We start from the raw sequence: 23,743 nt of genomic DNA, 5'->3' as shown, positions 1-23,743 counted from the left end.
CCAGCTTCCTGTCTTGGGATGGGGAGTAGCACTTGCAGTTAGAACTGTTTCTGCCTTTGAGCATCTGCCTGCAATGTGGGAGACCTGGGTTCAATTCCTGGGTCGGGCAGTTCCCCTGAAGAAGAAATGGCATCCCACTCCAGTACTGCCTGGAGAATCCCATGGACAGAGAAGCCTGGCAGGCTACAGTTCATGGGATCGCGAGAGTCGGACACGACTTAGCGCTGGCTTTTGATGTTGCAACAACTTTGATTCTGATCAAGTGTACTTTCTAATGCACACCTGCTGTTGAGATGTAAAAGTATCTGGGAGCTGAGCGGAGAGCTGAGCAGAGTCTCCTCAAGGCGTTTGAATCTCTGTTGAATCTGAAATTCCTCACCGCCCAAAGCTGCTTGGGGCACTGAGCACCTTGCTCTGTGGAATACAGATGAAAAGTCTAGACTGTTACGTTATCAGACCATATCTGAATACGGCTCATATATTCACATAGAACTATAAGTCAGTGACACTCAGATATGCCCTGTGCAAATTAAAACAATAAGCCATTGAAGTATTGATTTCTAACATAATTCCACAGTGGTAAGAGAACAGACTGTACGATTTCAATACCTTTGGACCATGAAATTTTTGTACCTTGTTTTATGTCCCTGAATATGTTCCAGTGTCTCCTGGTTTATAGTCTGTGGGAACTTGAATAGAATTTGTATCTTTTATGTGAAAATTGTGTAAATCTTAATTACATTGAATTGGTTCTTAGTGTTTTTATGGTCTACTATATCCTTCTACTTTTCTGTCTATTCATTCTAGTAATTTTTGAGAGTTTGATATTGAAACTCCAACTAAAAATCTGAATTTACTATAAAAAGTTATCGTGATATATAGTAGAACTGTATGTAAGTTCCACATACATACAGGTACATACAGGAACTATATTTAAGCTCCACCATAGTGGAACTTTGTTCTGTATTTTCTAGGTGTCCTATAAAGCCATCTAAGGAACACAGAGTTATACACAGATGATGGTGAGCTGTGGAGAACTCTGCCTCGCTCCCCCTCCTACATTACTGCCCGCCCCCCGGGGCTGGCTTCTGACTCCCCAGTGCCTGCCCCAGTACCTCTGAGCTCCACCTGTTTTTTGTGGTTGGCTCAGGGGCTGGAGAGTCATTTTAAGAGTCCTTCTCTGTGTCGGGAAGGCTCATCTCCTGTCACTGGCTTTAATTACCCATCCAAGGCTTTGAAGGTAGATTTCAGTTTCTCACATTAAGTCTTGACCTCAGAACTGCATTATCAGGTGTCTGTCTGTTTAATCTTTCTCTTCCCTTAGGACTAAGCAGAAAGAGAGGAACACCGTTCATGGGGCCTCTCTCTACAGCTGTGTTTAAACCTCTAGTAACCTTCACGACTGAGCGACTGAACTGAACCTTCCTATAGATTTCTGGCAGTCAGGCCATCACTCACTCAGAGATTTTGCTAATCATAGAATGGCTTAACACCAGTTCTTTGCTGACCTCAGTGGCACTTGAATAACTCTTCACTTTTATCCTCTTTTCTTCTTTTAAAAGGTTATCTGACTTTTGAAACCGTTTAAATGTATAGGAAGCAAAACAGTGCAGTTTTGGTTCCCCAAGTGTGGCTTACTTGGTAAACTTTTGTGTCTTTTCTGCTCTCTCTTTTCCATGTCTTGTCTTGTGAATGCAGGTTTTTCCTTGAGCAAAACAACCGGATATTTCAGACTTTGTTGGAGGTGTCTGCCAGTCAAGACAAAACTTTGACAGCCGAGCATGCTCGGGGCATGGGTTTAGACCCCCAGGGAGACCGGAGTTTTCTTATGGACCTGCTGGAGGCCTACGGCATTGACGTCATGTTGGTCATTGACAACCCCTGTTGCCCATAAGGATGAGCTGCTATCACGCGGGGATGGCCTGATTTCTAATTGACACACAGGAGTATTTATACTTCCAACAAATGTAATTTTTGCATCTCCTTTCTTCCCTTCTTCCCAAGAGGTAAGATGAGAGCGCCTTGATTTTGGAGGTCGTTGGAAGCTACCACTTTCCGAGCTGCTGCTGGGTTCAGACTTAGGACGTATCAAGGCAGCCTCTCTCATCTCCTCATGATTGACTTGAGGTGATGGGGTGAAGGCCACCTATCACCAGTAGCTCTGGACACCCTGGATGGACTGTTGGGAAAGTCTGTCTGGTCTCTGTCATTTGATGTATCAAGAAGGAGACCACTGTCCAGTGGGGCCTTGCATATCCATCTGCCCAAAGCAGAAGCTAGACCAGATGGCCTTCCAAGGTTTTTATCAGTTCTGGGAGTCTTGTCTTGTGGTCAAATTCCCTTTCTGGTTTATTAGAGTAAATCTGTGTTTTCTCTGTTCATGTAGAGACTTCAGAATGGGACAAAGGATGTTTCTGTCACCAGGTATGAAGCTTCTCTAGACAGAGGACAGGGAGAGATGGCTTCTCAGTCAGCTGAAAACTAAAACTGTAAAAATGAAGCCTTGAAGCCTTTCTCTAACTTAACGGTGGCCGCTCCATGTCATAGTCTTGTTTCTCTGAATCCCCTCCTGGGACGGGCTGGCACATTCCTCTGAGCTGATGTCAACAGGAATATGTACCAGTTAGGAGCCTTTATAAGCAAACTTCTCTTTAGCAGAGGCAACATTCCTCAAGCTAGGGAACTGGGACCAGAGAAGTACCAGACTTGTTAGCAGAGGCGGCAATGCCTGTACCCAGGGGAGTGGTTGGGAACCCTGTGTGTGAGTGATGAGTTGCTCTGCTGTGCTCTGGAGTGCTTGGACCTGGGATAGCTCCTGTCGGCCCTGCCTGTTCTGTTTGGCTGGAGTGTCCAGTGGGTGTCAGCCTAGGTGAGATAACCACGGTTTGTTAGAGAAGCCGGCTCCTGTGAGTCGAGCGGAGGTCTTCTGGGCCAGTTCAGGATTTTGACTTGGGGTCCTAGGTGGTCTGTGACATATAACTTCCTCCCCTTCACTGTTCCTGCCTGGCTGTGTTATTGGAATAGGTGTCTGTGTATGTGTCCGGGACCAAGTTCCAGCCAGGCTAGTGTCAGAGAGAAATAACTTTCAAATGGATGGATCATGTGTCATGTCTCGAGACTAGCTTTGTAGGGCTTATTGCTTTATTCAAAACCACTCTCACTGCAGCTCCCTGATACAGAATTCAAGATTAAAGAAGTTCACATGTGGAAATGCAGACATTGACTAATCGAGGTAGTGTCTTTTATGTAAATATATAAATAAGTTTGGGCATTGAAATGTAAACTGTACATTTTTCTCCTCTGTGGGTTTAGCCATTTCAGTAATATATTTGTTTACAGAAGAAAAAAAAGAATTCGTTTAGAAGCTGAAGCTTCACTGCCTTTTTCCTTGAAGAGTGGCCATCTCCTCTTGTTCCTGGAGAAGGAGCAGCCTTTGTAACTTGGGTCAAGTAATGGTTACTCTTAGTATTATCGGAAGGTTCAAGGCTTTCTAAGTTGGGATGGGCGGTCAGAAGTAGGGGTGGGGTAAAAGGAAAGGTCAGGTTCTCTTGGAGGACACAGGTAGGCTCTTGTTCTGTGGAACTGGGGAATTTGTTGGGCAAATACTCTTTGTAAGCCCTTCTGCTCCAGAGGGCTTCTGCATGCGAATGCTTTCGTTTCTGTGCTATTGTTAACTCCAGGCTCAGACCCACTGATGTAAAGGTAATCAGATGAAAATGAGGTTCCTGTATTTCTCTTTGAATGGCGGGCCCACGGTTCCACACCCCTTTTAATTCTGTGCACTTCTAGGCAGCCGTCCATCTGGCATCCCCTGGGCTGGGAGTGGCCCTGGGAGAGGGTGCACCCATATCGCAATGCCACATCTGAAGTCGAATGCAGCCTGTGTTTGGCTGACCCCAGAGCAGAACCCCTATGCTCCCCTTCACCCCCTCCGCCTCCCCAACAGAGTCCTTTGAAGAGGATACCCTAGTGCGGTCCTTCCCTGCATTGCCAGCTTCCTGGTGAGGCCAGGAATCTAGCGCAGCGCCCTCTGCTGGGCTGCAGAGCACGCTGCTACCCTGTGTTACCCTCGTCACTGTCATCCCCAAGGAGACATGGATGGAGTTCAACTTTTGAAGGCTCCCTCCCCCTCCCCCCACCCCACCCCCGCTTCTTCCCCAATCTCTCAGGCGAGCAGCACGCCAGCATCACTTGCTGCCAGGTCTCTGAAAGGAGAATTTGTTGGCGAGGTACCAGGCAGGACTCCCTGCACAGACACAGCAGAAGCTAGAAGCCACCCAGACCTACTTTTGTGTCACTATGGAAATACTTTCAGAGAAACCATCTGCTTTTGTTTGGAAGTCACTGGAGAACGTCCTTCTCTGTCCTCTGTAGAAACAGGGCTTATTATAATATTACTGTGACCTTCAGGAGCAGGCTGGGAAACGCAGGTGTGGGTACTTAGATTGATGGTGACCTTCTGTCCCTATCGACTCTTAAACCTCCTCCCAAGCCTATGCCAGCTGGCTTGGTCCTTCTGGGGGAACTTTAAGCCTGATCTAAAGCCAAGCTGTACATGTGTGTGTGTTCAGTCGCTCAGTCATGTCTGACTCTTTGCAACCCTGTGGAGTGTAGCCCACCAGGCTCCTGTGTCCATGGTGTTTTTCAGGCAAGAATACTGGAGTGGGTTGCCATGCCCTCCTCCAGGGGGTCTTCCTGACCCAGGGATTAAACCCCCGTCTCTTGAGTCTCCTGCACTGGCGGGTGATTCTTGACCCACTGAACCAAGCTGTGAGCCATGCCCTAAGCTGGAAACATTGCTGACTTGAGACGTGGGGGCCACTGGGTCATCACTGGATGAAGTTAGGAGAAATTCTATGCGGTCAGAGTCCTTGTGGGCCTAGAATCCAGGCTTGGAGTTTGCTGATGCCTAGTTGAATATGACCAAGTTCTGGCAAAATGGATTTTTTTCACTTGTGCAGGCTTGGCAGATGGTACTCTTCAGCCTTTGGGACAATGTCCAGTTGTCCTCTGGATTAGGACTCTTCTGAAGGAATCAGAAATGATAGGACTTATCTTTCCCCAGACCAGAAAGTATGGGCCAAATAACAGTTCTGAATTAGCTTTGGCTTTTGCTAAGCACGAAGCACCCCTTAGGCCTGGCATAGATCCCTTCTAAGGTAAGTGCCCATACAGTCCTCAGTAAGTTGTGATTGCTGTGGATTAGAAGGCTGCCTCCGTCATTCACCATGGTGTCGTGTCTTCCATTTGGCTGGAGAAGGGAAGCTGACTTCATTGATACATTGATAGAAATCATTTAGCCTAGGAATTTGCATTTATAACTTGTTTGTCCCACATGAAAAAGCAAAATGGGAAATTTAAGTATAGCACAGGGTGCAGATAATTCTCAATACCGCATGTGAAGAGTCATCGATCAGTGTAACTACCTGTTTTAGCTAGAAGATAAAGGTAAAGATAAATGAAATCATAGCTGAACCAGCTTTTCATTCTGGTGGTTATGAGGGCAAACTTGCTATTTGTCTTAATACACTGAAAGCCCTTCAAACAGAGTAAAAAAGATGAGCTTACTCACCTTTAAACCAAGGCCTTTGGGGAAGCTTTTGCAAAGGGCAGTGATGTGAAGTTTTCGTTAACCTTTTAACGGCAGTACAACAACCCTCTAGGAAGAAGGGGACCTCAGGAACTTGTTTTTGTTTTGAAATGAAACTACCCAGGTGGCGCAAGTGGCAAAGAATCCACTTGCGTCTCCCGCTAATGCAAGAGACGTGGATTTAATCCCTGGGTCAGGAAGATCCCCTGGAGAAGAAAATGGCAACCCACTCCAGTGTTCTTGTCATGGACAGAGGAGCCTGGTGAGCTACAGTCCAGGGGGTTGCAAAGAGTCAGCCCTGACTCTGGCCTGCTAAATCAAAGAAGGAAAAGAAAGCACAGAGCCCAGGGAATGAACTGAGGTGCTTTCTCCCGTCCCAGGAGGATCATACTCACAGAGGTACAGGAAGGGGCAGGGTGGAGGGGGGTGCTGATGAATAAGACCAAGCGTTCAGCTTGACAATGAACTTGCCTTGGCGTGATGACAGTTCTCAACCAGGCAGGAAAGGTAGTAATATGGGGACCAGTGTGTGTTAAATGGGCTCTCACCTCCCCGGTAGGCTCCTGGCTGTGGGCCTGGACTCTGAAAGGGCCAGTCCTTGGTCTCGTCTCTGCTCTGCCTGCATGTAGCGCCCTGCGGTGAGGCTCCCGCGTGGCTGGGGTCGCCTCAGCAGGCCAGCCCACCCCTCTCCTTTCAGGAACGCCCTTTTGTGATTCAGGTGTAGGGGAAGAGGAGCTCAGGGCTCCTTTTACTCCCAAGTCATGGATGGATTTTTTAATATTCCATTTGTATTACTAATATACCTCTGTTCCCAGGAGCTACTGGAGGGCCGAGTGTGGTGGAAAAAGGCTAACTGTGAATTAAGTTAATGTTTTTCTGATAAGAAATGGAAGTTTATTTTTATATTGGTATGACTATGTGATGCATTGAGGATGCAGATGTTGAAATGGAAGAAAATATCAAAATGATAATCCTGGAAGAAATGGGCAGTATTACAATTTGGAAGCAGCTGAGACCCCCTTTTTTTGTTTTTTATTTAAATGTTCTGGTGAGTGAATAAGGACTGTCCTGTGAAATCTAACAGCCTTTTGAGGAGATCAAGTTGACAGTCCTATGAAGGATGACATACAGTCACCAACTTTAAGACAGACTCCTGCACAAAAGGGGGTGAATGTGGCCTCTTAACTGGAGGGAGCCAGAGGTAGTTTTATAACTGTCACTTTGCTCATTTTTTTGGAGCTGGAATACAGGGGCTGTTGGATGAAATTGCACATTTAGAAAGGAAATAATTTTCTAGTACTGATGGAGAAGTAAAGCCCTGCTCTCATCTCTTTAGCATTTATTCTAGAAGCTCAGCACTGAATGGGCTTTTACAGGTAATAGGATCTCAATTCAGGAAATGTATTTAATCACCATAAACAGATGGGTACGAACCACCTCTCTTTGCCATAGAATGCCTCTTTACACTAATGGTACATCATCTATTTTGCTAAGGACAGTTGGGGGATGCGGAGGTGGGGTGTAGGGTTTTATGAACTAGCCAGAGATGATCCACAAAATGAAAAACCCACACACCGGTCACTGAGTTATCGGGTTGTCGACATATATTGTTGACATTGGAGTGAAAACTCCTTCCTTTGTCCAAATCAAAGATTGCGTTTCAGTCTAGCCCTCCAAGACCAGTGAGGAAAGCTGTAGATTCTGTGCTTTTGAGAAGACTGGGTAGGAGACCTGAGGGGTATGGGGTCGAGGAAAACAAAACTAACCTCCTTTGTACATCTCAGGCTTGTTGGCTGAATTATTATTATTTTTTTTTTAATCGGTCTGACGAGTAAGTCTTTTCTGAAAAAGAAACTTGGGAGAAGTTCTGTGTTTTCCAAGTGTAAGATCAGCATAGCCTCCCCGTCACCTTAAATGTCAAACCCCTATTTTGATGAATATCCCAGTGTAAGAGTCATAGCAATAAGAGAAACGGAATCTAGTTTTGTTTCTTTAGCTCCTAGGATGAAATTAGTAAGACAGTTGATACATCTCCCTGAATGTCCTGCATCTGGCTCTGCTGTTCTCTCTCTTCAGTGGTAATCATTTAGAAGGCCTAAGGAAAGCTGGGGTTCATCCCAGTGGGCACATGTTTCTTGAACTCATTATGTTCTGTGCTACAGATAACATCTGTGTATATCATATCTGTATATATCTGAACCAAGCTGTATGCAGAGAGGTTGATATAACTATATTTACAGAAAACAGTTTTTACGATTAAAATTCACATTTTAACATGAACACGTGTGCTGCACTCCTTCGCCTGGTCCGAGAACGGTGGTTTGTGATGGGAAGGAGCGGCAGCCGTGGGTGTGAGCAGAACGTATGGTGCTGACCTCACTTAGGGTGACGATGGAGGCTGCGCAGTCTGGATACACTCCAGGTAAGGGAAACCGAAGTTGGGAGTAACCATCCCCATTCCATCAAAAAAGTCAAGACTGCGTGCGTGCTCTCAGTCACATCAGGTGACTTCTGGAGGAGGACTCCACCCAGACCAAAGCCTTTTTGTTTCACATCTTCTTCCTACTAACGTTCACTTTAAAACATTATATACTGAGATGTACACACACATCTTATTTTTAACCTTTTGTGCAGTTACTTATTTTAAGGTAGTATAGAGTCAATTCCTAACACTGCTAGCTCTGTGTTCTAAGCCAGGTTCCTACCTTCCAAGTGACGTGACACATATTACCTAGCTCCTCGGGTGGTGAGAACACAGCTAATCAGTCGTGTGTGTAAAGCACTGCCACATAGTAATTATAACCATGCATATACATTGGCTGTGGGGTGAAGCAAAAAACTTTATACTAAGCTATGTTTAATATAAACCATCTGCTCTGTTTTGAATAGAAATGCTGTTGGTTTTTCAGTGACATTCATCTGACATAAGGTTTGTACTAAATAGAAGGTGGTGGTGGGGGACTCAGGTTCTCATTGGACCCCTTTGCATTCAGGTCTGGCTGACTTGGGTGAGTCTGTCATAGTTGTGTTAAACATCCTTTATGTGGACCTTATATGGAAGGACAGTGGCAAGAAGGCAGTAGATGATAAGGCAACTGTGTTCTCAGTTAAAAGCCTGAATCAAGAAAACCAAGTTTGAACTAGGACATATTTACATTTAAAAATGAATAAAAATACTAATCTTAATTAAATATCCTTCCCCAATCCTATGTTCCGTTATTTCTATAGAAAAATTAGAATCACTGAATAAACACATACCTGCTGGTAGTCAAGATTCTGTGCTGGTCTTTTGCACTCTATTATACAACCAGCATATGCCAGATTCTCTTGGCTCACGTAGAGGCTGTATTTTCTCAGACCACAGCACCCCCTCCCCGGCACGTTTGGACCTGTCTGCTTTTTGTTTCATTAGTTTTTGCAAAAGTACAGCTTTTAACACCACTCTGAAGAATACAGAGGTAAACAGGTAAGCATTATTTTATGGGCTTTTTAAGCTGCTTGTCATGGTCTTATCATAACTGCTTTGTAATCCTTTAAGCGTGTTGGTCTTCCCTCTTCACAAGGTCCATGGGTGCAAGTATATGCACTGTCCTAAAACTGATCTGCCTGAGAAGCCTGCCAATTCTTCTTCCCCTTTTCCCTTCTTTTCAGTGCCTTAGGTCTCATCCACCTTATTGCAGTCATTGCCCTCTGGAGTATAAAAACTTCAGGGGCACCAAAGTGATTATAATGACTGGCTAACAAATCTATGGCAAGGCCAGTACTGTCTAGTTCTCTGCTTTCAACAAACTAAAGGATCTAATTAAGCATTTAAGCTGATATATCACTATGATTTTTGATATGACAATGTCATGCAGTTCTTTGAGTTGCAAAGCAGAATCTTTGCTTATTTATCTATTTACATCTATAATGTTAAACACGGTCTCAGCTGTAAATATCATCCTTTGGGAGGAGACAAGATGGCAGTGTAGAAGGGCGTGAGCTCACCTCTTAAGGAAACACCAGAATCACAACTAACTGGAAAACCATCAACAACAAAACACATGCTGGAACCTACCAAAAAGGATGTGCTACATCCAAGGGGGGCACAATCAAGATGAAATCAAATCCCATATGAATTGGGTGGGGACCCACAAACTGGAAAATATACCCCAGAAGTTCTCCCCCAAGAGTGAGTGTTCTGAGCCCCACAAAGGGCTCCCCAGCCTGGAGGTCTGGCGACAGGAGGAGGTGGCTCCAGAGACTCCAGCTTTGAAGGCCAGTGGGGTTTGACTGTAGGAATTCCACTCTTGGAGGGTACAGAGTCTCATATACATGAGGACTCAGGGAAAAAAAGCAGTGATCTCATAAGAGATTAGGCCAGACTTACCTGCTAGGATTGGCGGGTCTCCTGTGGGGGCAGCTGTGGCTCACAAGGGACAAGGACACTGGCTGTGATAGTGCTAGGGAATACTTATTGGTGTGAGCCCTCTTGGATGCCCCCATTTTCTCACCAAGACCCCACCCAACAGCCAGTGCTAGGACACCTCAAGCCAACCAACCAATAGGGCAGGAGCACAGCTCCACTCAGCCTGCTTAAAATCCTGAGAAAACAGCTGCCCAATAAAAACAGTCCCTGACACAGCCCTGCCCACCAGAGGGACAAGACCTAGCTCCACCCACCTGTGGGCAAGTACCAGTTCCTCTCACCAGGAAGCCTGCATAAGCCTCTTAGATAGCTGCACCTGCCAGGGGCAGAGAGCAGAAGCAAGAACTACTACCCTACAGCCTGAAGAATGGAAGCCACAATCACAGAAAGTCAGACAAAATTGAGATACCCCAGAAGAACGATTAGGTGAAGTAGAGACTGGCAATCTACCTCAAAGAGAATTCCGAGTAATGATAGTAAAGATGAGCCAAGATCTCAGAAGAGGAATGGAGGCACAGATCAGGAAGATACAAGAAATATCTAACAAAGACCTTGAAGATTTAAAGAACAAAGATGAACAATACAATAACTGAGATGAAAAATACACTAGAAGGAATCAGTGGCAGAATATATGAGGCAGAAGAATAAATGAGCTGGAAGACAGAATGGTGGAAATCACTGCCATGGATCAGAATAATGAAGAAAAGAATGAGCAAAAATGAGGACAATTTAAGAGATCTTGCGAACATTAAATGCAACAACATTCACCTTATGGGGGTCCCACAGGAGAAGAGAAAGGACCCAAGAAAATATTTAAAGAGATAATAACCGAAAACTTCCCTAACATGGGAAAGGAAACAGTCACTCAAGTCCAGGAAGCACAGAGTCCCAGGCAGGATAAACCCAAGAATGAACATGCCAAGACACATAGTAATCAAATTGACAAAAATTAAAGACAGAAAAACATTAAAATCAACAAGGGAAATGTAACAACATACAAGGGAATTCCCGTAAGGTTAGCAGCCGATTTCTCAGCAGAAACTCTTCAGGCCAAGGGAATGGCACAGTATATATAGAGTGATGAGAGGGAACCTACAACCAGGAATACTCTACCCACCAAGGCTCTTTATTCAGATTTGACAGAGAAATCAAAAGCCTTACAGACAAGCAAAAGCTAAGAGAATTCAGCACCACCAAACCAGCTTTGCAACAAACGCCAAAGGAACTTCTCTAGGCAGAAAAGGCCACAACTAGAAACAAGAAAATTACAAATGGAAAAGCTTACCAGTCAAGGCAAACACACAGTAAAGGTAGGAAACCATCTGTAAATGATTCAAATATTCCAAATATATCAAAACCAGAAATCGTGAGGAGAGCACAAATGCAGGATATTGGATATGCATTAGAAATTAAGACTACCAACTTAAAACAATCATATTTATACATAGACTGCTGTATCAAAACCTCATGGTAATGGCAAAAGGAAAACCTACAATAGATATCAAACACAATACTAAAGTTAGTCATCAAATCACAAGAGAACAGAAGAGGAAGGGAAGCCATAAACAAAGTGCAAAGACTACCCACGGAAATAGAAGAAAACATTTGCAAATAAGCTGAACTACAAGGGATTAATCTTCAAAATTTATAAACAGCTCATGTGACTCCATCGCTCAGTCATGTCTGACTCTTTGTGACCCTGTGGACTGTAGCCCACCAGGCTCCTCTGTCCATGGGATTCTCCAGGCAAGAACACTGGAGTGGATTGCCATTTCCTTCTCCACAAAAAAATGGGCAGAAGACCTAAAAGACAACATGCAGATGACCAAGAAACACCTAAAAAGATGCTTAACATCACTATCAGATCAGATCAGTCGCTCAGTCGTGTCCGACTCTTTGCGACCCCATGAATCGCAGCATGCCAGGCCTCCCTGTCCATCACCAACTCCAGGAGTTCACCCAGACTCATGTCCATCGAGTCAGTGATGCCATCCAGCCATCTCATCCTCTGTCGTCCCCTTCTCCTCCTGCCCCCAATCCCTCCCAGCATCAGAGTCTTTTCCAATGAGTCAACACTTCACATAAGGTGGCCAAAGTACTGGAGTTTCAGCTTCAGCATCATTCCTTCCAAAGAAATCCCAGGGCTGATCTCCTTCAGAATGGACTGGTTGGATCTCCTTGCAGTCCAAGGGACTCCCGAGAGTCTTTTCCAACACCACAGTTCAAAAGCATCAATTCTTCCGTGCTCAGCCTTCTTCACAGTCCAACTCTCACATCCATACATGACCACTGGAAGAACCATAGCCTCGACTAGGTGAACCTTTGTTGGCAAAGTAATGTCTTTGCTTTTGAAAATGCTATCTAGGTTGGTCATAACTTTCCTTACAAGGAGTAAGCGTCTTTTAATTTCATGGCTGCAGTCACCATCTGTAGTGATTTTGGAGCCCAGAAAAATAAAGTCTGACACTGTTTCCACTGTTTCCCAATCTATTTCCCATGAAGTGGTGGGACTGGATGCCATGATCTTCGTTTTCTGAATGTTGAGCTTTAAGCCAACTTTTTCACTCTCCACTTTCACTTTCATCAAGAGGCTTTTGAGTTCCTCTTCACTTTCTGCCATAAGGGTGGTGTCATCTGCATATCTGAGGTTATTGATATTTCTCCCGGCAATCTTGATTCCAGCTTGTGTTTCTTCCAGTCCAGCGTTTCTCATGATGTACTCTGCATATAAGTTAAATAAACAGGGTGACAATATACAGCCTTGATGAACTCCTTTTCCTATTTGGAACCAGTCTGTTGTTCCATGTCCATAGAAATGCAAATCAAAACTGTCATGAGACATCACCTCACACCACTGAGAATGGCCATCATTAAAAAGTCTACAAATAATAAATGCTGAAGAGTGTGTGGAGAAAAGGGAGCCCTCCTATACTGTCAGTGGGAATGTAAACTGGTATAGCCACTGTGGAGAACAGTATGGAGGTTCCTTAAGAAACTAGAGTTATCACATGATTCTACAATCCCTTTCTTGGCCGTATATCTGGAGAAAAACGTGGCTGGAAAGGATACACGCAGCCAAGTGTTCACTGCAGTGCTATTTACCACAGCCAAGACATGGAAGCAACCTAAGTGTCTGTGGACAGATGAATAGGTAAAAGAAGATGTGGTACATACAGGAGAATTATTACCCGTTAAAAAGAATAAAATAATACCATTTGCAGCAACATGGATGGACCTGGAGATTATCATACTAAGTGAAATAAGTCAGACAAAGACAAATATCATATGAAATAACTTAAGAAAATACAAATGAACTAATTTACAAAACACAGACCCAAAGAACATACTTACTGTTACCAGCAAGGTGGGTGGGGAGGATAGATTAGGAGTTTGGGCTCAACATGTACACACTGCTATATTTAAAACACTGATGTATAGAACAGTCTTATGGACTCCGTGGGAGAGGGAGAGGGAGGGAAGATTTGGGAGAATGGCACTGAAACATGTAAAATATCATGTATGAAACGAGTTGCCAGTCCAGGTTTGATGCACGATACTGGATGCTTGGGGCTGGTGCACTGGGACGATCCAGAGGGATGGTATGGGGAGGGAGGAGGGTTCAGGATGGGGAACACATGTATACCTGTGGCAGATTCATTTTGATATTTGGCAAAACTAATACAATTATGTAAAGTTTAAAAATAAAATTAAAAAAATAAATAAATAAAACAGAAAACCAACAAGGACCTAATGTTGGTTGGGAACTCTGCTCGACACTCTGTAAAAACCTAATGGAAAAAGAATTGAAAAAAAATTGATACACATATCTGCATAAGTGAATCACTTTGCTGTATACCTGAAACAACACTGTATTCAACACTACTATATAAAATAAAAATACAAAAACGAGTTAAACGAAAAAAAAAGTGTTTTTCAATAAATCAACTCAGGATAAAGAGCATTCTAATAAAATGTTAATTTTTAATTTTCAAAAATTTATAATATCAATTGTATTTCAATAATTTATAACATTTATTCTCTTGAGTTAATTGACACTTGAACTAAAAAAAGTTATTTCCATTTATATTTTTTGTTGGCAAGAAGATAGTTCCAATTAAAAAAAAATTCAAGCATAAAAACATTATGATAGCATTCTTTGCAGAAAGTGGTATGGAAATACACATATAAGAAAAAGCGGCATTTTTCAATAACTAAACTACTAGTTTATTTTTGTAAATGGATGATGAGTGTCAAATTGCTATGTATCTCAATTACACTGAAAATGTTTAAAAGAGTGATGTAACAGTTTTAGTTTAAAATATCAATATTTACATGACACTAGAAAGTATGTACTTTGGCAACTAACTTCCCATGAAAAATTTTAGCTGTCAACTTAGAACTGCGAAGGGTTACATGATTTTTCAAAATACTTTTAGGACATACAATGTGTGTGGACCGCTGCTTTACAAGACTGTCCCAATCAGTTCGGGGTACCTCTCCTAGTAGAACCACCTGGGGAGGGTGGCCCGCCTTTTAAAAAGTGCAGATTCCTGGGCTCCGCCCTCCAAACCGAGTTACTAGATTCGGGATGGGCCCCAACTAAGTCAGTTTTCAACATGCACCCTAGGTGGTTCTTGGGCAAACCAACATTTCAGAAGCAGGACTGCGGGGTGGAGGCGGGGAGGTGGGTGAGGAGTATTTGACAGTATTTCAGCCATGGCTGAAGAGGGACACACCTCCCCCTCTGTTTTTTGCTTGGGCAGAGTAAACTGAAAGAAGCGGAGTCGGAGCTCACCAAGTCGCAGCACCCGTGGAAGGGCCTGCGAACAGGCAGAGTGGCAGGAAAGCAGGTGGCTTGCTTCCCTGGAAGCCCCAAGGCGGCCGCAGGACCAGCGCAAAGGAGGATCCTGCTCCCCACTAGGGGGCGCTGTCGAGGTCGAGCCCTTCTCTGGCCACTGCGGGTGGGGATTTCCTGGAACTAGTCTTAGGAAAAGCGGTCTTCAGGAGGGACCGGGCCAACACAGCGGAGTCGAGCATGCGCTGCTGGGAAGCTGGCTGCAAAGCTGGGAAGCACTGAGAGGCGGACGGGGGTTAGGGGGTGGGAGGGGTGCTACTTGCCGTGAACCGGCCCTTGGGGGTCCTCTGACAACACTGCGGGGGACAGAGGAGGCCTCGGTTCCCTTTTGGTCCTGGGGTGGCCTAAAGTGCAGTCTCGGGCACCCACGTGCCGCCCGCTCACTGGGCCGGGCTCTGCAGCAGCTGCTCCCTCTTGCGAGGGTCACAGAAGAACTGCAGTTTCCGGGGGAGCAGCTTCACCTCCACGGGCATCGCTTCGTACTCCTCACTGTCGATGCTGAAGGCGCCCCCTGTGCCCTGTATGGAGGAGGGGTGGAGGGGTGGGGGAAGAGGACTCTCAGAACAGCTGTTCCCACAGCTGGCTGGGATTCGTCATCACTCTGAGCATCTGGGCAGGTTGTTAGGGAAAACCGCATCCTCTCTGAAGATTTAGCTTAATGTTCTTTAAAAAGAGATTTCAGTGCCTGTATCAGACACAGGGCTGGTTCTGCAAATAGGGGGGCTTCCCTCATAGCTCGGTTGGTAAAGAATCCACCTGCAATGTTGGAGACCTGGACTCAATCCCTGGGTTGGGAAGATCCCCTGGAGAAGAGAAAGGCTACCCACTCCAGTATTCTGGCCGAAAGGATTCCATGGACTGTATAGTAATTCCATAGACTGTATAGTCCATGGGGTTGCAAAGAGTCAGACACGACTGAGTGACTTTCAGCTTACTTCACCACCATGAAAAAGGTTTAAGTGGCCTCTGCCTCCTCCCAGAGTATTTTGGGATTTGTGAAACAAGGTTATCATTTTTAAATGCTTATTGAAAGACGGGGTCCTGTCATATCTTTAAGGAATTCATATAAGATTTGTATGTCCTTCTCGGCCCTAATCTTGCCCAAATGAAAGGTGAGCAACACAGCCAGTTCTCTTAGGAAAGCCATTACAGCCACTTGATTATTTTCATAATAATCAAGTTCTTTAGGACTTGCTTACCTTTACACAGCACCATTAGTATTACAAATTCTAGAAAACCCTTCCATAACTCATGTGTTTAATTCAACATGTGCTGTGTTGAAACTATGGTAGCAGCCACTGTGGGGACACCTTCTGTTTTACCTACAGTCCTTTTTGACTACCTCAGTTTAACATCCAAGTCTTCAGAGGCCATCTGTAGTAACTTTTTTTCCCCACTTAGAGGTTATTCCACATAGCTTGGCATTTCCCAGTACAGAAAAATTTACTGCCATCCTGAAAACACTTCCAGATCGTTTTTTAAAAATGTGAAGCTAGAATTCACTATGAACATTTGCAAACTGGAGAATTCTGTGGGTTGTTATAGTGACCATTCGCATAATTTACATTCAGAAAAATAAAAGCTCAGGAAACTGATGGATCACTTTACAGAACCTTGGCTTGACAACACTGGAAGTCTTCAGGAGCCAAACTCTAAACTTGTGATTCAGAAGGGGCTTTTCTGCCATCTTTTCAGGCCTCCCTTAATATAACCCAGAGCCTGGCACAGCACACAGCACGTATGAGGTACCTAAGGAACAGTCTGTTAATAGGAAGGAGGGAGAAAAAACAGAAAGGAAGACCAAAGAGGAAAAGACCAGAAGCTGTGGGGCCACTCACCCCTGCTCACCTCTGGAAGCAGCAGAGTGCAGCGGCTGGCTTGGAGACACTCGGTGCCCTCAACATGCAGCTTGGGGTCTCTCACCTTTTTACTTCTGTTGGTGCAGGAAAAAGCAACCTTGGAAACCAGTGCTGGCAACTGCATTCGACTGCCAGAACAAAGCAAGTTCTGCACGTCTTTGAGTAAAGTCAAATACATGGACTCACGGTCTCTTGAACCATGGGGTTCTGTGAATAATTCTTCCCCCAGTGCTTCTTGCTTAGCGTTGAGATACATTCTAGATTGAGAAGGTTTATTTATTGCAGAGAACTGTGCATGAAGACTGATTTTTCTCTCAACTGATTTTAAGTAGTTCCATGTATACCTAATTCTTGGGCTATTTAAAAATCCCAAGTTTAAAAACTGGAATGAAATGAAATACTTTAGAAAAAGTACTAAACTTGATATTTGGTACTTCTTGTGAGTCTATTACTTGAAAGAGAAAATTTTTTATTCTAATTTAAACTGGTTGGATTTATATGAACAACCAACCTTAGCAGCTTTTGTATGATTCTCCGTATTGATATAAACAGTCTATTCAGAATACTGCATCTTGACCTTGACTACATGGCTTTGAAATAAAACTATTAGCCTCTCTATACACACTCAACCTCATGTATATATACCCTGCAGCTAGTCAGTCAGTGGGAAATGGGTAAAAGCTAAATCTAAGAAAATTAGTCCATCTTTATCACTAATTGCTGGAGAAGGGATAGGCTACCCACTCCAATATTCTTGGGCTTCCCTGGTGGCTCAGCTGGTAAAGAATCCACCTGCAATGCAGGAGACCTGGGTTCAAACCCTGGGTTGGGAAGGTCCCCTGGAGAAGGGAAAGGCTACCCACTCCAGTATTCTGGCCTGGAGAATTCCATGGACTGTATAGTCCATGGGGTTGCAAAGAGTCAGACATGACTGAGCGACTTCCACTTCACTTTATCATTAATTAACAACAGTAATTCTTTCGATTAAACATCATCGGTTTTCTAAAGCAACTTTACAGTGTTCTAATCAGATACTCAGAGGAAGCTGACTTGATTTCACTTCCCGTAGAGACCAAAAGGAAACTATGTCTGCTGCTGCAGACGATGACAGCAACCATGTGCACCATAATGACTTCGTCTAATTTAAGCAGTACCATCAGTTTTTCCTTCTGGTTTTGGATGTCAGCATTATGAAGGAGATTCGAATATAGCTGGTCCCACAGGCTTGTGGGACACTGTGTAGCTTCTGGACCCTTCCTAGGAGAAGACAGACTTTTCCCTTTCTCCCTTTTACTATAGTTACAGCAAGTAAATCAAAGGCTGCAGAAGCAGCTATTCAGCCTCTGAAGAACTGGTACCCAAGGCGAGAACAACACAAACTGAGCAAAGACACTGTGCTGCCGGTGCTGGCACAGAGACTGAGGTAGCCATGGAGACCCGGCCGCTGCAGCAGCAATGTCTAACCCTTACGCGGGCGCGAGAGGGAGCTCTGAGACAGAGTTCAGGAAAAAATGGAGCAGATTCCAGTTGGCATGGTAACACACAGCCTTCTCAGTCGCTCTGAAGTCTGGCAGAAGGCTGAGAGCATCCTTAACCAATAAAACTGGCAGAGGTACGGCTTAACAAATCAGACAGGACTTGGGAGGGTATTTTGTAGTGGAAAAGGGAAAAAAAAAAGTCTGGAAAATGTCCAAGGTACTCAATACCTTTTCATTAATGCCCTGGGAAGAGGCAGGGTGAGCTGACATGAATGGTAACTGATGGTACTTCACGCTGATAAAAGACTTTGCCCTCACAGTCCCTCATATGAGACTCAAAAACAACCCTGAGAGAGAGAAGCAATTATGTTATTCCACTCCAGGATTCAGGGAAGGTAAAGGATCATGAGGCCAGTGAGTGGCAAAGTCAAGATTTGTATCCAGTAGTTCAGACCCTGAGGCCAAAATTCTGGCCAGGATACCATGTTACACTGACTCCTGTCATTTCAGTCAAAAGACCAAGACAGTTCCCAAACTCTGATCTTCCCAAAATGCAAGGGGAAGGCCAAACTAGGAGACATGCACTAAGCATGCCAACCCAAAAAACAAAAGGGTGCTACAGTTCCCAAACCATGCAAGTCTTCAGTGAGATCTCTGCTTGGACTTTGTGGGTGCTCGGATTGGTAAAGTCTGAAAACACAAACCACTTAAAGCCTCACTGCCTACAAACCCCAGTCCACTTACCCTATACTGATGAAGTCTCCTTTGCTGACGGTGTTGGGTTCCATGCAGATGTTCATAAAGTCTTCTTTGCTCTGAAAAGTTAGGAAAACTAATGTTAATGCTCTGAATTTTGGCCTATGGACCCTGTTGCCCTCTTAGCCTTGGAGGGTCGTGGTTGGAGCTGTGTATTACAGAAGGGACTTGACTTTGAATGACTTAATCCTGAGTATATTTTCAGTCCTTCTTTCCTTTTACATTAAGACCTTTATTGAGGCATAATTTACATACCATAAAATTCATTTCTGTTGCTTGCTTTTTTTTTTTTTTACTTTATACATAAGCTAGGTAAAAACTCAGGTTTGGAGGTTGGTCAAGTTCTGTTGCTTGCTGATAATCACAACTGTTACAGTCTCGGGGGTCCCCTCCCTGGCAAGCCTCTCTCCCAGCAAGTCTCCATCCTCACTGTACGTCAGCAGCACACCATACCAGCTTGATCAGCTTCTTGGTGTGGAGAAGTATCTGGATTTTTTTTTTTAACTCTCTATATGCAAACTTAGTGAATGGCCAGAGTTGAAGAGCAGCAATCCATTTATGCCATGGAATGGAAGTGTTTTTAATGGAGGAGTTGTGGGTTTGATCCCTGCCTGGGAAATCCCATGGACAGAGGAACCTGGCAGGCTACAGTCCAAGGGGTCACAAAAAGAGTGGGACATGACTCAGTGACTAAACAACAACAAATGTTTTTAAAACACTGCATTCCCAACCACAGAATGTTCTGGAAGAACTAAGCTACAAGGAAGTGGCTGTAAAAAAACAGACTTGGTTCTTTGGCCACCCCCGAAATTTACTACCAGTTGGTAGCGAGCAATACAATCTGGCCCTCTATAAATCAATCCCAATCCTTCTGGGTCTGCTTCAAATAGAATTTTGTTCTTTTTGGAAAGGTTCAAAATTCATAGCCCCAGGGTCATCCCCAGGCCTCTGCAAGCTGTCAGCCTTTGCCCAAGATTAAAGGGCTCAACCAAAGCACAACTTTAACATCTCAACCAGGAATTACAAAACACAGAGGGATAACTCTGCTCTAAGGTCACCTCTTACTAAACGACTTATTGTCATCTTTGTACCATGAACTTTTCTAAGTGCTAGGGTCCCCTCAATGAACCAGAAACACGAACATTTCTGCCTACAAGGAACCTACATTCTACCGGAGGCAGTGAAGGGATGAACAAAACACAACCATAATAAAGTAATAAATGATCACAAATATTAGAAGTATGCTAGAGTATGCTAGTATAAAAATAGTAAGCTGGAGAGTATGTGCATTAGCATAAGTGGTATAGAGTATATTAGAAATATTATGAGTACATTATAAAAGTGAGATAAAAGGTGATATTGGTGGCATTTTTAAAGAGGAGTCCGGTATGCCTCATTGACGAGGTAACCTGTAAGCAGACACCTGAAAAAGGTGCAGGAACTGTGGAAACCCAGGGCAAGCTTTCTGTCACCAGAGTGGCTGTTAAATTCAGACTCGGCCCCATTCTCAGAGCTTACAGTTCAATAATCTGGGGTGGGTCCCGAGAACCTTCATTGTTAAAAGGTCCCAAGCGATGCTCCTGCTGCTGATCTAAGGCCCACACTTTGAGAACCACTGGTCTAGGGACGCGCAGTCCACACAAAGGATACTGGCAGGGCAGGGGCCTTCGGTGGGAGCAGGTGTGACATGGGAAACAACAGCATGGAGCTGGCACGGCCGGAGCAGAGTGGGAAAAGGAGACAAGAGGAGGAGAAATCAGAGAGGACAGACACTGGACAGCCCTGCAAGGAAGCTGGCCATTAGGCTGAGCGCAGCAAAAAGCCACTGGAAGGTCTTAAGCAGAGAAATATGATGTGCTTTTTGTTTTTTTTAAGGATCTCTCTGGATACTGTGTCTAGAGGAGAGTGAAAGGGGAAGGGAGACCACTTAGGGACCTATTGTAATAATTGGGCTAAAATACGACCTTGGCTTGGAACAGTTGGCAGGGGAGACTGTGACGTGCTGGCAATATTCATTAACAGAAGGCACGGCCACTAGGATTTCCCCAGAGGTTTCAGGTGTGGACAAGGAGTATCTAAGATGTTTGGCCTGAACAACTAGAAGAATGGAATGACAATCAGCTGTGCTGGAGGAAGAGTGAGAATAAGGCAGTTTTCAAGGGGTGGGAGGGAAGCTCAGGAGCTCAGGACATGCCAAGACTGAAATGTATATGAGACATCAAAAGGGGTAAGTGGATATATATATGAGTCTAGGATTTGACTTTTGTAAAGCGTGCAAGTGTGGAAATCAATGTATTGTAATACAACAGATTCAGTGAGAAAGCCTTATCTCAGTAGTGGCTGAAAAGGTACTTGATAAAATTATATAACCACTCATGATAAAAACTCTTGGCAAACTAAGATAGGAATGGAAGGGAACTTCCTTAATCTGATAAAGGCTATCTATTTAAAAAAAAAAATCATCAAATTCAAGAATGAAGCAGTAAAGCCTTTTTCTCTAAATTAGGAATGAGACAAGGACTCCTGCCAATACTGCTTCTGTTTAACCCAGTACTGAGGTCCTAGCCAACGTGACAAGGCAAAAGGTTATAAAGTTAAGTATTTGAAAGGAAGAAAATCATATCAAATGCACCATTTGCAGTTGGCATGACTGAACCTATTGAAAATCTAAAGGAATCCATAAACATGATAAGAATTGTAGGTTGCTGGTACAGCATCAATATAAAAAAATCAATTACATGACCATCTACTAAATCAGTTAAAAAATGACATTTTAAAAGACACTATTTACAACAATGTCAAAAATTAAGATAACCAGGAATCTACTCAGCAAGACAAAATGTTAAAGAAAATCATAAAACTTCACTGAAAGACATTAAAAGCCTAAATAAATGAAGAGATATGCCATGTTTATATGACAGAAGAGTCAATGTTGTAGAAAATGTCATTTCTCCTCGAATTGATCTACAGGTTCAATGGAATCCCGATCAATTTTATAACAGATATTTATGTAGAACTTAAACATTCTAAGAGATTTATTGAAGTCAAAGAGCCAAGAATAGCCAAGAAACCCTTTAAGAAGAAAAACAGAGGGACTTACTCTAAAACTAATAATTAAGACAAGCATAGTACTAGTACAAATACAGAAAAATAAAGCAACAGAGTAGACTTAGGAACACCTCTATGTATACAAATGCTTGATGTATGACAGGTTTACTGCAGATCAGTGGGAGAGGGGGAGGGGTGGGGCACATTTCAATAAATGATGCTTGGACAACTGGCTTTCTATATGGAAGGAAGATAAAATTAGAGCTTCACCCTCTATCATTACCGTAACATTGAATGGTTTGCCTTGGAAACAAACAGAGATCATTCTGTCGTTTTTGAGACTATATCCAAGTACTGCATTTTGGACTCTTTTTGTTGACTATGATGGCTACTCCATTTCTTCTAAGGGATTCCTGCCCACAGGAGTAGATATAATGGTCATCTGAGTTAAATTCACCCATTCCAGTCCATCTTCGTTCACTGATTCCTAGAATGTCGATGTTCACTCTTATCATCTGTTTGACCACTTCCAATTTGCCTTGATTCATGGACCTAACATTCCAGGTTCCTATGCAATATTGCTCTTTACAGCATTGAACCCTGCTTCCATCACCAGGTCATTCACAACTGGGTGTTGTTTTTGCTTTGGCTCCATCCCTTCATTCTTTCTGGAGTTATTTCTCCACTGATCTCCAGTAGCATATTGGGCACCTACCAACCTGGGGAATACATCTTTCAGTATCTTATCTTTTTGCCTTTTCATACTGTTCATGAGGTTCTCAAGGCAAGAATACTGAAGTGGTTTGCCATTCCCTTCTCCAGTGGACCACATTCTGTCAGACCTCTCCACTATGACCCGCTGTCTTGGGTGGCCCCACATGGCATGGCTTAGTTTCATGAGTTAGACAAGGCTGTGGTCCGTGTGATCAGATTGGCTAGGTGTCTGTGATTGTAGTTTCAGTCTGTCTGCCTTCTGATCCCCTCTCTCAGTGTCTACCGTCTTACTTGGGTTTCTCTTACCTTGGACGTGGGGTCTCTCTTCACGGCTGCTCCAGCAAAGTGCAGCTGCTGCTCCTTACCTCTGATGTTCATTTCCAAGGCAAACCATTCAATATCACGGTAATTCAAGTCTATGCCCCAACCAGTAATGCTGAAGAAGCTGAAGTTGAACAGTTCTATGAAGACCTACAAGATCTCCTAGAGCGAACACCCAAAAAAGATGTCCTTTTCATTATAGGGGACTGGAATGCAAAAGTAGGAAGTCAAGAAACACCTGGAGTAACAGGCAAATTTGGCCTTGGAGTACAGAATGAAGCAGGGCAAAGGCTAATAGAGTTCTGCCAAGAGAACACACTGCTGCTAAGTCACTTCAATCATGCCCAACTCTGTGTGACTCCATAGATGGCAGCCCACCAGGCTCCCCCGTCCCTGGGATTCTCCAGGCAAGAATACAGGAGTGGGTTGCCATTTCCTTCTACAATGCATGAAAGTGAAAAGTGAAGGTGAAGTCACTCAGTCGTGCCCAACTCTTAGCGACCCCATGGACTGCAGCCTACCAGGCTCCTCCATCCATGGGATTTTCCAGGCAAGAGTACTGGAGTGGGGTGCCACTGCCTTCTCCAGAGAATGCACTAGTCATAGCAAATACCCTCTTCCAACAACGTAAGAGAAGACTCTACACATGGACATCACCAGATGGTCGACACTGAAATCAGACTGATTATATTCTTTGCAGCCAAAGATGGAGAA

At 44.0% G+C, this 23,743-nt stretch overlaps 2 protein-coding genes across 8 annotated transcripts in view; one reads left to right on the top strand and one right to left on the bottom strand.

Moving 5' to 3' along the window:
- The window catches only part of DENND11 (DENN domain containing 11), a 47,525-nt gene extending 39,655 nt beyond the window's left edge, over positions 1-7,870 (top strand). For both annotated transcript variants that reach the window (XM_055591127.1, XM_055591128.1), the window contains exon 9: positions 1,699-7,870. In XM_055591127.1, coding sequence (XP_055447102.1) covers positions 1,699-1,894 — 196 coding nt within the window. In that variant the 3' untranslated portion in view covers positions 1,895-7,870. The remainder of the gene's footprint in view (positions 1-1,698) is intronic.
- A 6,083-nt stretch (positions 7,871-13,953) lies between these two features.
- The window catches only part of AGK (acylglycerol kinase), a 130,817-nt gene continuing 121,027 nt past the window's right edge, over positions 13,954-23,743 (bottom strand). For 4 of the 6 annotated variants that reach the window (XM_055591130.1, XM_055591131.1, XM_055591129.1 and 1 more), the window contains 3 exons: positions 18,935-19,005; positions 16,702-16,786; positions 13,954-15,371 (listed from right to left, as the gene is read on the bottom strand). In XM_055591130.1, coding sequence (XP_055447105.1) covers positions 15,234-15,371; positions 16,702-16,786; positions 18,935-19,005 — 294 coding nt within the window. In that variant the 3' untranslated portion in view covers positions 13,954-15,233. Of the gene's footprint in view, positions 15,372-16,503; positions 16,603-16,701; positions 16,787-18,934; positions 19,006-23,743 lie in introns of those variants that run through there. The other 2 variants (XM_055591133.1, XM_055591135.1) reach the window with 2 other exon arrangements.

Source organism: Bubalus kerabau, chromosome 8, assembly GCF_029407905.1.
Source record: "Bubalus kerabau isolate K-KA32 ecotype Philippines breed swamp buffalo chromosome 8, PCC_UOA_SB_1v2, whole genome shotgun sequence".
Classification (NCBI taxonomy): domain Eukaryota; kingdom Metazoa; phylum Chordata; class Mammalia; order Artiodactyla; family Bovidae; genus Bubalus; species Bubalus kerabau.
Note: the sequence above shows the minus strand (reverse complement) of the source record. Positions and strands in the feature narration are given on the sequence as shown.